The 15,658-nt window shown below is 39.7% G+C and overlaps 1 protein-coding gene across 5 annotated transcripts in view; it reads right to left on the bottom strand.

Moving 5' to 3' along the window:
• Window positions 1-15,448, bottom strand: part of TEKT3 (tektin 3) — a 56,209-nt gene extending 40,761 nt beyond the window's left edge. For all 5 annotated transcript variants that reach the window (XR_011071881.1, XR_011071884.1, XR_011071883.1 and 2 more), the window contains exons 1-3: window positions 15,369-15,448; window positions 6,860-7,467; window positions 4,132-4,215 (exon numbers count right to left, since the gene is read on the bottom strand). Coding sequence is in view for 1 of the 5 variants with exons in the window: in XM_068530323.1 (XP_068386424.1) it covers window positions 4,132-4,215; window positions 6,860-7,438 (663 nt within the window). In the remaining 4 variants the exon portion in view is untranslated. The remainder of the gene's footprint in view (window positions 1-4,131; window positions 4,216-6,859; window positions 7,468-15,368) is intronic.
• Window positions 15,449-15,658: the final 210 nt, after the last annotated feature.

Genomic DNA, 15,658 nt, shown 5'->3' on the forward strand with positions numbered 1-15,658 from the left:
TACAACAATAAATGAGTGTGAGTTTCCTCACCTCACACACCCAGGAGACACTATGATTCCTCTCAATCTTTGCCAACGTGAAAGACCACCCCCCAATAAAAGCACACTTGTTCAGATTTGCAGGTTAATATTTTGACTGGGTATTTGTTCATGATTTGACTTCCTTCTCCTGTGAACCACCTGTTCATGTGCTTGTCTACCTTTTCTGTTATGTTTCTCTTATTTATAAATATTCTTGTATTTAAAATTCAATCCTTTCCCATTATATGACACATATATATTTTTTTACCAGTTTGGCCCTTGCCTTTATATTTTGTGTGCGGTGTTTTTGATATATAGACATTTATGGTTTCTATGACGTCAAACTATCAAATGCTCCCTTCGGGTTTCTGCCTTTGTTCATTTGATTTTAGAGTCCTCTTCACTCCAATGTTAATTATTACTCAACTATATAGTCTTCTTATTCTTTTATTGTTTAATTGGTTAACATAAAAATATTATGCCTAGAGTTTATTTCAGTAATAACCCTCCTGCCTGATTCTTTGATACTCTGAATGACTGGAGTAAATGAAAAACTAAATTCCCATGACATGTTATCAAGTCCCCCTGCCCTTACAGGCAGCAAGGATTTCTCACACATTCTCACTGTAGGTTGTGCGTGTCTTTGATTTTTTTTGTTGTTCGGTCTTCATCTTTCTCTGTGGCTTGGTGTCTGTGTGTGTGCGTGTATGTGTGTGTGTGTGTGTGTGTGTGTGTGTGTGGCCATTTCATGGAGGTGTTGGCAAAGGATACATGGAATACTGCTTAGAAAATACCACTTAAAACCCAAAATCCCAGTGAGCTTTTATGCTATGTGTACACAATTCACACAGAGGGAATTCCTGGAACTTTCAGTGGAAAAAATTACATTTAATGAGACTCTTGCTATAAAAAAACCCTTCAACACTAATTTTTATATTTGAATTTAAATAATGTCATATGGTGAACATCGTGGTTGGAAGCAGAAGGTTTCCTGGGAATAGGGAATGCCTGAAACCAAAGACTTCTGTAACTGTCCCCAACGCTAACTTACCTACTAATCCGCACTCACACGCGGGGCTGGTCTGGAAACGCCTCCGTGAAGTGAATGCAGGGCAAGGGCCTTATTCCCTCAATCGCCCGTGAGAAGAAAGTTTGCCGGAAGGTGGTGGGTACAGACAGAGGGCAGAAGTGTGAGAAGAGACCAGATGTAATCAGACCAATAGCTGCCACCTGACACCCAGGGAAGTGAAGGTCATGGCAGAAAACCCAAGAACCACACACTAGGAGCCTGGCAAGCGGTGCCACCCCTTCTGGATCCTGAACTTGGGGAGGAAAAATAGACCCCACGAATAAAAGAGTGGCAGTGACTTCTCTGAGTTTCTCAGAGTCTCAGTGGCCAACGTGAATACATTGTGACTTAAGATGGAATGAGAACAAGGAATCACATCCAAGCATTTGAAGAACCTTGAATTAATCCTACAATCTGAGCAGGCGAAACCTTTGCGAAGCATCTCTTACGGTTCTCCTCTTGGGAGCTGTGGTCTTGGGATGGGGTGGCGGAGCGGGGAGGTAGAATAGAGACTTCACAGCCTTTGGCATGCCCTCATCTCAAGCAAACCCCCTCCTGTTGCTTCACCCTCCTAAGTCTTGGGTGGAATAGTGGTTAAAGACATGCTCTGGCATCAGATAGCCCAGCTCCAATGCTGCCTTTGCAAATGCTGGGAGCAAAGGCAAGTTATAGACTAAGGGTAATAACACCTTCCTTTCTATGCTGTGGGGTAGATAGTTTTATGCCTCGCAGATGGTAAGATCTCACGAAAGGGTAGGACTTATCATGTGACGTGGGTCATAAAGTATGATTTAGAACTTAATCCTCATCTACGATGTGGGCTCCACCCTCTTCTTGGCTGAGGAATACTGGCCAGGTCACAAGAACCCTGAGTTCTGACCACACGCATGGATGTGTGCTAACTCTCGGCTGAACTGTGGATATACAATCATTTCTGGGACCTCATTGTTAAACCCAGACCCTGCTTCCTGTGGTTCTATGTATCCACAGATACATACAAACTTAAAGGCTTAACTGAGCCTTTTTAAGTTTGGGGTAAGTGGGTAAGCTATCACACTCTTAACAGGTAGAATAGGCTACTGAAATCACACTTTAAAAATCAGACTATAAGTCCAAATGGAATCTGGATCATGGCAAATGGCACCTATAGGAGCAAGCACTCCATTTCTATAGACAGTGTGTTTTGAGGACGACATTCTCAAATTCTCACTCATCCCTGAGCTTGGGAAGCAGCGGTGTTTCCTTAAAGATGTGCATTCTCAGTATTTGCTCCGGAGTCACTTGAAGCTGACCCATCACCTGGCTGGTTGTGAGGGGGCTGGGGTCCTACAAGCCATGTAGAGGCGGAAATCCCAGACGGGGAAGGCATTTCTTGCTACTGGTGGTGAAAATCCACCCAGACGTTCTTTGCATGCTGGTATCAGGGTTCTATTCAATACTGTCTCAGAGCAGAACCCTCTTGGGATGGAGTCATAGAACCAGTAACAGTACCATCAATAGGAAGGGGAAGGCAGAAGGCATCAGCGTCAAAGAAAAGTTCACTTTTAAGCTTCATGAATGTGAACCAAAAAATGAGTTACCAACGTACACATGTTTGGCACTTGGGGATGCAGAACGAATGCTTAATAGAGTATCTGGGCTAAAAAAAAGAGACTGGGAAGGGTCCCAGGTACCTAAGGGCTGAAATCTTAAGGAATGGCAGAGATCTTGTGGGAGAGAGCCTAGGAGGTAAAGGTCAGAGAACTCAGAACAAAACCATCTTTAATTGGTGGAAGGTGGGAGAGAGCCTAGTGGAAGGACCAGCACCCTAGATCAGATATAACTATAAGCTCCCAGATGGCTTATCAAAAGCTGTCCAAATGCATATACCCTTTGATGCGTGGATTACAGTTCTAGAAATGTATCCTAAGGAAATAATCAGAAATACATACAGTCATCAAAACTATGCATGTGTGGAGGCAGAGGCCACATGGGAAACCTCTGGACCTTCCCCTCAATTTGGCTGTGAACCTAAAAATGCTCTAAAACATTGTCTTCTGAAAAAACACAGCACTGGGCTTCCCTGGTGGCGCAGTGGTTGAGAATCTGCCTGCCAATGCAGGGCACACGGGTTCGAGCCCTGGTCTGGGAAGATCCCACATTCCACGGAGCAACTGGGCCCGTGAGCCACAACTACTGAGCCTGCGCGTCTGGAGCCTGTGCTCCGCAACAAGAGAGGCCGCGATAGTGAGAGGCCCGCGCACCGCGATGAAGAGTGGCCCCCGCTTGCCATAACTAGAGAAAGCCCTCGCACAGAAACGAAGACCCAACACAGCCATAATTAATTAATTAATTAATTAATTAATTAATTAATTAAAAAGAATTTAAAAAAAAAAAAACAACACAGCACTGCCTTTCCACATCTATATTTAAGAATAAACATCATGCTTTTTTTGTTGGGCATTTATCCACCAAAAAAAGCACTATTCAAATGCATAGATACAGTATAATTCTAATCTGGAAGATATGTCTGTGTGTCTTTAAGTTGGGTGGTGTCTACCTAAGTATGATTATTAAAAAGACTGAAATACTCTAACATTAACAGTCATTTCTGTCTAATTGAACTTAGGTGATTTTTATATTTATCGTTTACTGCATTTTTCAAATTCTGTCAATAAATATCTATTACTTTCATAACCCCCCAAAAATGTATCTTTTCTAAAAAAATAAAATAAACAACAAAGTCCTACTGTATAGCACAGGAAACTATATTCAGTATCTTGTAATAAACCATAATGGAAAAGAATATGAAAAAGAATATACATATATATAATGTATAACTGAATCACTCTGCTGTACACCAGAAACTAACACAACATTGTAAATCAACTATACTTCAATAAAAAATAAAATAAAATGTATCTTTTCTAAATGCCATAAATATCTGATACTATAACTCCTTACTGTCTTTACATAACATCATTTTTTGTTTCTATACATTAAACATTAAACGCACATTTGCAAGAGGTCTCTTGTTATTGAAGGGTTTGCCCCATATTTACCATCAGCAACTCTGTTTCCACTTCATCATGAACTAGATCGATTCCCATTCTCTTCTCTCGATGAAATAGACATTCCCGGGCTACCTACAGATACACAAATAATGAAAAACACTAATACAAACTGACTAAAATCAGTGACTAGCACTTCTAATAACCTGTTTCTAAAACAAGTCAATAGATGCTCCCAATATCAACTTTTCAAGCCATTTTGCTGTAAATCAAACAAGAAACTCAGTGTGACAACTAAGTGAATCCCTGCTGCTAGTGAAAAGGTAAAGAGTTTGAAAAAAATTCCTAATTTGGAAAGTTGACAAACTGAAGCAGATGGCCGCTACTTAATCCCCACAAATCAGCATCTGAGAAAATTATTTGGCATCAATTCCTTCTAGAGAAATAGTTCAATAACCCAAATCATAGTCTTCAAGACCTTATTTCCAAATATTTTCTACAGAGAAGAGTGAGGAAGAAACAAATGATTATTTAAAGACCTCAGAATATTTGTCTAGCCAAAAATCCAGGTGATTATTGTTAAAGTACCATGTATTGTTTTCCTAATTATAAAAATAATATGCTTTATCCATTAAAGAGAAAAAGTAGAGAGAAGTCAAAAATGAGTTACCCATACTCCTATCAGTTTTGTTTGTTTTTAACAGAAGTTATAATGCCCTCATAATTTTATGCTTTTTAGGATTGATGTTAAATAGTAGACTTGAAATAGTCTGAGACAAAGTACATTAACGACTCCGATGGAAAACAGCTTAGATAGCCAACAACTAAATTATGCATGAAATAACATTATGTAAATGTTAAAATACTTTTTTCAAAGAGTATTTCATGACATGGGATGACTATAATGTTAAATTTTTAAAAAGCATAAAATATAATAGTATGTACACTGTAATCTGGATATGATGTCATTGAACAAAATCTTGGAGTGAATCTCTAATTTTTTAATAGTATAATGTACACTGACTAGAAGATGAATGAATGGGTTGAAGGGAACTCTGATTATTTTAATGTGTATTACGAAATTGCTTTCCAGGAAATTTCTACTCAACCATAGTCTACTAGCAATATCCGAAGTGTCCGTCTTCTGCACTTTTGCCAACCCTACACATTATCAGTTTTCATTTTTGCAAATTTGGTAAGCCAAAGATGGTTACTTCATTGACTGAGTTTGCATTTTTATTATTGAGTTTTAACGTTTTTGTCTTCTATACAGTTGATCATCAGTGTTTCCTCTTTTGAGCTGTATCTGTTCATGGGACTAATTCTCATTTTAATTGGGATCTTCTGATACCGTGCTGATTGTAAATGTTTAAACACACAAGATATCTGGACAAAAACTGCAGAAAAGAAATTTAAATTATGCCCATCTCATTGAAAGCAGTCATCACTGAAAGGAGTGTCAAGGGAAGAAATTGAATCTCCTCTGGAAATTAAGTAAAAGGTAAGTGGCTGTCATTTTAAGTGTCCATTAAAGTAAGTGGTGGGTGGGGTGGGATGGGATGTATTGTAGAATAGACCAGGAATCCTCAAAATGATCCAGAGCTCAGAGAAAGTATGGGAGGGCTTCTGATCCCAAAAAACAATTCATGGTGAGTTCTTTTAAAAGAATATCATTAGTGTCCTGTTGACCTTTCTCAGGATTTCTGTGGTCGTGTGTATTTGTGTGCACTTGTGTTTAGTGGGGAGGAGGGGTGCAGTAAGAAGCTACAGTGTGCAGGGGTCACCAGCAAACCCCCCAAACCACTAGACTTCTAGCTCTTCGATTATCTAATCTCTTCTACTATGGATGCCATAAAAAAAAAAAAAAGACCTATTGAAAATGCTTATCACCAGGAAAATGAGTCACACAAACATGGAGAAAAATAGTGTTCGCTTTGCCCATTCACATATACGCAACTTCTAAAATAATCTGCATCATTTGGACATCTTCACATACAGAATGCCTTCTTCCAACGGTGGTGGATAGAATGGGGTCAGGGGGCCCATCGCACACTCAGAGGATTAAAGGTAATTTGATCTCCATTCGGAAGCCTGGTCAGAGGCCAGCAACCAACTGAAAGGCTGCCTCTAGGACCAAAACTGGCTTAACTTCTATCCCATCTCTCTATTTAACCAAACTCATTCCATTCCTAAGAAGCTCTAATTTGATCATTTCACTGTGCCTGAAGTGGAATCAGAACATACATACAGAAGGCATTTCATGACACAGACTAAAAAAAACAGTTTTTTTCCTCTCAAACAACGTTTATGTTAATCCTGGGACAGCAACAACCAAGCAGCCTATTTAAGAGATGGGAAGATGGCATTTTCACCATAAAATACTGTGTCTTAAGAGTGTCGCTTTAATTAGCCTCCTTGGCTCTGCATGCAGAATTCTCTCTACTTTTTTTTCTTTCTTGGCCATACAACTGGGCTTGCGGGATCTTAGTTCCCCAACCAGGGACTGAACCTGCGCCCTCAGCAGTGAAAGCACTGAGTCCTAACCGCTGGACCGCCAGGGAATTCCAGAATTCTTTCTACTTAAATGGTTGTTTGGTACAATGTGAGAAAAATGGCAATGGTTTTATCATCACTGAAACCGGGTACAGATTTATTGACAAGGGCTTGGCTTCTACAGGTGAAGCGAAATATAATTCAATAGATAAATAACCTCAGAAATTCAACGACTGGTTTATAATCATAAAAATGCAGTGTCCTTTTAATAAGGTCTTATAGTTACCTGAAGAGGGGCTTCTGTCTCCATCAAAGCCCTCTCCAGTTTTTTCTTAATATCGGTTAGTTCATTTGTCTCTCCAATCATTGCATCCAACTCATGAGTGATTTCAGATTTCCAAAATCCTATGTCGTTGACTCGTTCTCCCAGATTTTGGGTGGAGTCCGCCTGGGTTTTTCTCGTTTGTTGATATTTGTCTTGAATCAAGCGAGATGTATCTATCCTTAGTCTCTCTGAATTGTGTCGGGAAGTGTTGGATTCTTGAAAGTTGGTTAAGTTGGACCTGTACCAATCATCGGGAGTATACCTGGTGAAGAGTGTGGTTCTGTTGGAAACAAAGGGAAGCGTGGTGCTCTCGGACACCCTCTGAGATCTGGTGCAGTACGGGTCCAAGGCTGGCGAGTTGGAGGCTGCTTTGTAGTACGTGCTTGGTCTCCAAGGCAGGCTCAGACTACGGGTCAGATTGCAGTGGGGGAAGCAGTCCCTATAGCTTGAGGCCATGGCACTGATGGCTGGTAGGAAGCTGGCTGGTGTTGGTCTAGGGTGGGCATAAGTTGCCGCTAAAGTAGAACCTAGAAGCTCCATGATGCTCAAGCACTATTTGTAAATCTCTCCTGTTTGAAAGGTGGGGGAAAGGGGGGAATCAAAAATAGACAGTCACATAAATTAACCTTTGGTGAAAACTCACAGATAAAAGGCCACATCTGACTTACTATAAGCAGCAGTGTTGTCTAACACACAAGATATTTGTTTTAATTTGATAACCACCTTTACTTGTGATAACATATTCTGCATTTTTTTTTCATCTCTGTCTCTAGATTGTATTCAAATTACATTTTCGTAGACTGGCCGTTTGAAGTTTTGAAATATTTTTTAAATTATGAGAAGTAACACCGTCTTGTAACATTCAAATGAAGAGCCTGAACTATGCTTTTTAACAAAATGGTTATTCAGATCTTGGCTCTGCTATTTACTAGCTGTGAGACCTTGTGCAAATGACTTAAGCTCTCTGTCCTCATCTCTAAACTGGGAATAACAATAGTAATTGCTACTTTGGTTTGTTATAAGCAGTATTAGCTGCAAGGGGTTGCTTGCGGCATCCACCCCCGGCCCCCCTGAGTCTTCCTAAATAAACACACGATCAGAGTAACACCGGTGTGGCAGGTAAGCAAACATAACTCAAGGAAGTACCTAGATCCCCTTTTCCTGGCAACTTGCCACCTCTAAGCAACTCCGATATAGACAGACATGCTCTGGCAGCCCCTGAGCATTAAGTAAGGTGATGCTAAGTATTTGGAATACTTAGCACAGTTCTGGGCACATAGTTAATGCTCAATAAACGTTAGCTTTTAAAATTACTAGCTCAGAGGCGTATACAAAGTAAAAGATAAATATCCACTCTCCCCCCTTCAAAATAAACTCCGCAGAAGTAGACACTGTGAATAATTCATTACTAGCTGTATCTTCCCAGATTTTTCCTTTTCATATACCAACATATATATTATTTTTAAATCTATATACATCTCCCTATATACATATGCACAGAGTTTTTTAATACAAAAATTGAATGATCTTAATCATTATATGTATCATTCCAGAACATGCATTTTTGAAAATATATGTATTTTTGACCTCTCCCCCTGTTAAAACATAGAGAGCCACTTTACCCTTTTCTACCAGCTGAAAATATTCTATTGTCCGGAATTTGGGGTCATTGTTAGTCCAGAAAGCCAAGGATGCCATAGACTATGACATACTTTTCAGCATCTGAACGTCATTCTGTTTGGGGGTTAATGTCTATGGACGCATTTACTGAAAAGGAAAAATAATATCAGATCCAATTCTGTAGCCTCCTACTAAGAAAAAACAAACAAACAAAAACACATTCCATGATTCTTTAAATAGCTGTTTTGACGCCATTGGTACCCAAACCACAAAATAATCTATTTATAGAATTGTGGCCAAATCAAAACCCACTCGGACTACATGTGATGAAACAGCTACCCACTGCCACTGGTGGTATCCCACATGACCCTAGCTCCCTGATTTTTTCCTTATTCTTCCCTCCCTCAGCCCCCAAACACTTTATACTGGCCAAGCTTAGAGTACGATGGTAAAAACAAAAGCCTTAATAACCACTTGCCATTCCACACCCAAGTCTGAAACTTAAACATTGTTTTTTGAAAAAGCAAATTCCAAGTAACTTGAGCCACGAGGGTCCTCCTGGCTACTTTCAGTTTCAGCCCCTTCCCCAAGTCACATCTAGAAATAATCCCATCAGTTTTCTTTGAGCAAGAAGCTTCGAGTGAGACTGGACCACTCTTGCTTGGCTTTTCTTAATTCCTGACAACAATGAATCTAAAAGCTAATGTCACACTTGGTCCTTCAATCATGGAATTCCAGGTGTAGAAGTCCCACAAGTATTTACTCGACACCTATGATGCTGAAATCTTGAGGCAGCTCAATCCATGTTTGTCAAATATCGAACCATGAGTGTCCAGGTTTAACACATGTGTGAAATGCAGGGGTTCACAAGCCAGAGGAGACATAAGACTTGAGAAAATCAATATGGTTTGTAAAAGCATCCAGTGATAATTTTTAATTAGAGATGGGATATAATTTAGAATCTGGAATCTGCAGCATAAAGTCAGTTGTTTAAAAAGTTCCCAGATGTAGAGCTCCTCACATATGGCAGTAAGTTTCACATGAGAGACAATATTCCATTGCCATTCCATATTCCAGGATTCCATGTTCTAGCTCCAGGAGGCCACCTTCTAAGTCATTTAGGAAGACCCAAGAAGAGACAACAGCCTGGCAATGTCTTCTTTTCTTTTTTTTTTTCTTTTGGTCATTATTGGTCGAGAAAATTGAGAATCTCAAGGCCTAAGAAATACTTAACTCAAAACAGATTTCTGCCTTCAACCAGGATAGAGTAATGAAAACTAGACTTAGCCTCCTACACCTAAAACACTAGACAAAATATATGAAACAGCTGTTTTCAGGCTGCACAGGACTCTGGTCTGTGAGAGAAGAGAAACAAATAAGGTGAGCCCTCTGATCTCCTGGAGGCAATTTCCAGACCGTGGGGAAAACAGATGAAAACCAAACAGAGCCTGGCAGCATTTGTGAGTTGAGGAGGAGGTCAGAATTTGGGGAGGCTGGGACACCTGGCAGTTGGGACGCAGGATTCTGGAGTAAAATGAGTTATGCAGAAAAAGTGCTCCATAAATCTATGTAGGGGTCCACGTGGCTCTTTGCTGGGTAATGGGTTGTACATACATCAAGGAATGTTCCACAAACCTTGGCAAAGAATGATGGCAGCGTTGTTAGCTGCACAATGCCTAGAGCTCACAGAGGGCACGGAGACATTTTGAACCCAGACCAACCAGAGTGGAAAGTTGTTAGTGGTCACCTGGAGCATTTGATGGAAAGCCCAGAGAGGTCACACATTAGAATGGGGCTGACCTATCTTTAGAAATGAGGGTACTAAAGACTCTGGAAAAGCTTGAATACAGGCCTCAAAGAGCTCAAACTAATCCACAAGAAAAGTGCCTGCCAACATCAAGAGCTCAAATATATAGCACCACAGTGTCCAGCATCCAATCAAAAACCTCCAGACATGCCAAGAAGCAGAAAAATGTGGCCCGTAATTAGGAGAAAAATCAGTCAATAGAAACAGGCATACAAATGGCGGAGATGTGATGGCACTAGAAAACTACGTACAAGTATTTAAAGGAAAACAAGAACATAATGAAGAGAGATATGGAAGACTTAAAAAAGAACAAAATGAAACTTTAGGGATAAAACATATAATATATTCTTGCACAATTTCACTAGATTGGATTAACGGCAGATTAGACACCAGAGAAGCAAAGATTAGTGAGCTCGAGTCTAACCAAACCAAAGCACAGACTTTTTAATTAACTGGAAAAAAAAAAATGAAAAGAGCCTCAGTAACTTATGGTATAATATCAAGTGGTCTAACATCATGCACTTGGGGTGTCATATTAAGAGGAGAGGGAGACAAGATATCTGAAGAAATAATGGCTGCAAATTTCCCAAATTTGATGAAAACTACAAACCCCTATGTCTAAGAAGCTCCACACACTCCAAGAGGATAAACACACATCCATGTGCGTGTGCACACAGCACGACCTCAAGGCTCATCATAATAAAATTGCTGAAAGTTCACAATCAAGAGAAAAAATTAAAATCAGAGAAAAAAGACACAATAGCTAGAAAGGAACAAAGATAAGAATTAGTGAAGAATTCTTGTCAGAAATTATGCAAGCCGGAAGACAATCAAACAACATCTTTAAAGGGCTGGAAGAAAGTGTAATCTTAGAATTCTATTTCCAGTGAAAATATCTTTCAAAGATGAAGGTGAAATAAATGGGTTTTATATATATATATATATATATATATATATATATATATATATATATATATATATATATATATACACACACATATAAGAGCAAAAGCGAAGAGAATTCAGCAGCAGAACTGCACTAAAAGGGCTGTGAAAGGAAATTCTTCAGGCGAAAGGACATTATACCAGATGGAAACTTGGAGCTACACAAAGAAATGAAGTTTCAGAAATGGTAAGTATGTGTGCTAATAGCAAAAAAAAAAAAAAAAAAAAAAACCTTTTCTAACTTTTAAATTTCTTTAAAAGATGGCTGCTTAAAGTAAAAATAATAAAAATTTATTGGGAAGTTTATAATAAAAACAAAAGTAAGTTATATGGTAATAATAGCACAAATGATGGGAGAGCTGAAATGGAAAAGTACTATTGTAAAGGCCTTATGACTAAAATGGAAGAATGTTATTTAAGCATATACTACAGTAAGTCAAAAATGCATACTGTAGGGCTTCCCTGGTGGCGCAGTGGTTGAGAATCTGCCTGCCAATTCAGGGGACACGGGCTCGAGCCCTGGTCCGGGAAGATCCCACATGCCGCGGAGCGACTGGGCCCGTGAGCCACAACTACTGAGCCTGCGCGTCTGGAGCCCGTGCTCCGCAACAAGAGAGGCCACGATAGTGAGAGGCCCGCGCACCGCGATGAAGAGTGGCCTCCGCTCGCCACAACTAGAGAAAGCCCTCGCACGGAAACGAAGACCCAACACAGCCAAAAATAAATAAATAAATAAGTAAATTTAAAAAAAAATGCATACTGTAAACCTCAGAGCAGCAGTCCTCAAAATGTGACCCAGGAAACCATGGGCTCGCCTAAGACCTTCTCTGGAGTGACAAGGTCAAGGTTATTTTTATAGTAAACACCCAGATGTGATTGGCCTTTTTCACTCTCGTTCTCTCAGAAATGTACAATAGAGGTTTCCAGAGGTGACATGATATGCGATATCACAACAGACTGAATGCAGAAGTAGATATGAGAACCCAGCTACTAACAAAAATTTTAAAACTTTACCAAAAATGTGAAACAATGCCACTCTTCTCACTAAATTTGTTTCAGAAAACATAGTTTTTTTAATGAAAAGTATTATTTATGTTACTATATAATAGGTTGTTATGGTTATTTTTAAAAGAGTTAATACTTTTAATTTCTCTATTTTAATTTCTGATATAATAAATATCAATAGATGTAATCTACATAAACTAAAGCTCTACAGAGTATGCTCTCTGACCAGATCAGAATTAAATCAGAAATCAATAATAGAAAGGTATTCGGAAAATCCTCAAATACTAGGAAACTAAACAACACACTTCTAAATATCCTATGGGTCAATGAAGAAATAACACAGGAAATTAGAAAATATTTTGAACTGAATGAGAATAAAAAACAGAACATATCAAAATTGTGAAATTCAGCTAAGAGTGTTTAGAGTGAGGTTTATAGCTTTAAATGCTTATACAAGAAAACAAGAATGAGCTAAAATCAATGATCTATACTTTCATCTTAATGGCTAGGAAAAAAAAAAAAAAAAGCAAAGTAAACCCAAAGTAGAAAGAAGGAAATAATAAAAAGTCAATGAAGTAGAAAATGAACAAATTTTTGAAAAGCAATGAAATCTTAACAATAAAATTGATAAACCTCTTGCAAGACTGATCAAGTTTTAAAAAAGAGAAGACAAATGACTACTATCAGAAATGAAAGAGGGAATACTACTAAAGCCCCTGCAAATGTTAGAAAGTTAATAACGTAGGATTACTAACAACCTATGCCAAGGAATTTGACAACAGAGAGGAAATGGACAAAATTCTTTAAAGATACAAACAAAACTGACCAAAGAAGAAATAGGTAACCTGAACAGCTGTATAGGAATTAAAGAAATTGAATCTATAGTTTAAAATCTTCCTTCAAAGAAAGCTTCAGGTCCAGATGGGTTCGCTGATAAATTCTACCAAAGTTTTAAGGAAGAAATAATATCAGTTTTTAAAAGCCTATCGCTTACTTGGGTGACGTGCCTTTCACAACGTTTAAATTATTCTCTAAATTCTAACTCAGCCTCTTCCTAAGAGGCCATGAGCAGCACATACTATGATCCTTAACTGATGCTATAAATATCTCACATTTGCAAGTAAACTAAACAAATTCTTTGGGAAGATGACTGAAAATAGCTGTGGAAAAATTCATCCCCTAAATCATGCAATTGTTTTTTTATTATGCTTTTAGTCGTGACCAAAAAAGCATTTTAAGAAATGAGACCTGCTACAAAGTCAAATACAGTATTTGACTGTATTCATTGAAGGTGGAGTCAATAGTTATTTATTTACATACTGGAAAAATGCTATAATAGTCTTCTATAAATATTAACATGCTAAAAATATAATTAATCACACAGAGATTATAAGTACTGGAAAGCTCCATTTAAAACCCAAAAGGTGGCCTCAAGCTGGAGAAATATATTTTATTAGCACATTTAGGCAAGACTTTAAGATCATAAATATTTCAAGGTATAAAAACCTATAGCTCATAGCCTGCAGAAGGCATGACAAGGGCAGAAAGTTTCCATGACTTGTTTCACACCTTGCCTCAGATCAGTGAGTGACCAGCACAGGCTTGAAAGAATCACACAAAACCCCTGTTCCTTTGATCATGTGTATTTAATTCCTCACAGTTTCAAACTGCAGCAGAAATAAAACACTGCCCCTGACACATTAATAAGTACCAGACTTGGGAGAAATTATATCAGATTTCAGCGTTTAGGTAATTTCTCTCTATGCATATATTAAATAAGAATGCAGGAAAAGTTGAGTAATCTCTTTCTTCTAAAAAACAGTCTGATAAGGAACTCTCTTCATTGTCGGTGAAAAGTATAAATTACTACACGTTGGAGAGCTACTAAAGTTGAAAAAGCACATTCCCTATGACGCAGAAATTATACAATTAGAATGTACAAGAATATGTTTCTAGTGATTTTCAAAAGGGAGAAGCCTAAAAGTCCATCGGCAGGAGTATGCATGCATAACTTGTGATAAATCCAAGCAAGAATTATCACACAACAGTTAAAAAGCAATGACCTAGAGCATGTATAGACTGATAGCATTATATAAACGTTTAAAATGAGACTATATATTGGTTTCTGGATAAATACCTAAGTAGTAGAAGTATACAAATATGCAGAGTATAAGTAAACACTAAATTCTGGTAGGTGGGGAAGGAGAAAAAGGGCATGTGATTCCCAAGGGATACATAGGAGGCCTCTTCCGTGTCTGTAACAGTTTTTTTGTTTTGTTTTGTTTTAAACAAGGGGTGGGTACCTGCATGCTTGAACACTTTGTTTTGTGAAATATTTTATTTTAAAAAGAATAAAGTAGAATATTTTGTCATATACCTCAGTACACTTGGCCTATGAGTCTATCTGTTTGCTTTTTTCACAATAATCAAACGAGTAATTCTACCCATTTCTAAAATGTTCATTTAGCTACGCCACCATAAGCATCCAGGGAGAAAACATACAGTTACTTGGTGCAAACTGTCAAAATACAAATGAGCGCTTCACAGCCAGAGCTGAACAGAAAAGGCCATGGACAGTAAGGGAACAACTGCTGTGACCTGAATTTCAGCAACTCTTTGAACGGCCAGGGGACTGGTTGTCCAGCCCTCCCCTTGGCTGCATTTGGAAGACCGGGCTAAGTAAGCCGGGGAACAAGGCAGAGGGTTGAGGCACACAAGAACCGCAGAGACAAACACAGCACTGCCAACAGGTGTAAAACGTATTATACGACCTAGGGTCTGGGGTTCTGACACACCTTTCCTGGTTCTGCATTTAGAAATAACTTCTCAATCCGCGAAAAGCATCAGAAACGTACATTAAGAAGGCTTGGGGGACTGGGTAAGTGTACCTGTGGGTTTTACGGTTTTCATTTGCAGGGGTGAGGGTAGCGAAGTGAAGATGGAGGCGGGCTGGGGGGGTGGGGGGGGGGAGGTTATTCCAGGGTTTCCACGACCTCACCCCGAATTCTGAGGCCAGACGTTGGAGTCCTAACCGGGGCGGGGACTCCGTCGGGGTCGTCCCAGCAGCAGGCAGGAGCCCGAGGGACCACTCACCTGTCGGCGGTGCCGGGCGAGGGGCAGGGAAGCGGGCGTGGGCGGGAAGGGGTCGCAGCCCCACAAAGTACAACCCGCTGGAGCGCGGACTACCGGCCCCGCCCGGCCCAGCCCCGCCCAGCCTCGCCCTCCTGTGACGTCAGCGCCCGCGGACCACTCAACGACCGCCGCTGCTGGCTCGCCGGCAGCCGATTGGCCGGTGGAGGGAGAGGCGGGCGGCGGGAGCCGGAGAGAGGAGGGAAACTCTGCGGGCAGGCGGCCGTTGCCATGGGCTCTCTCGCGCCTAGTAA

This window comes from Eschrichtius robustus, chromosome 20 (genome assembly GCF_028021215.1).
Source record: "Eschrichtius robustus isolate mEscRob2 chromosome 20, mEscRob2.pri, whole genome shotgun sequence".
Taxonomy (NCBI): Eukaryota; Metazoa; Chordata; class Mammalia; order Artiodactyla; family Eschrichtiidae; genus Eschrichtius; species Eschrichtius robustus.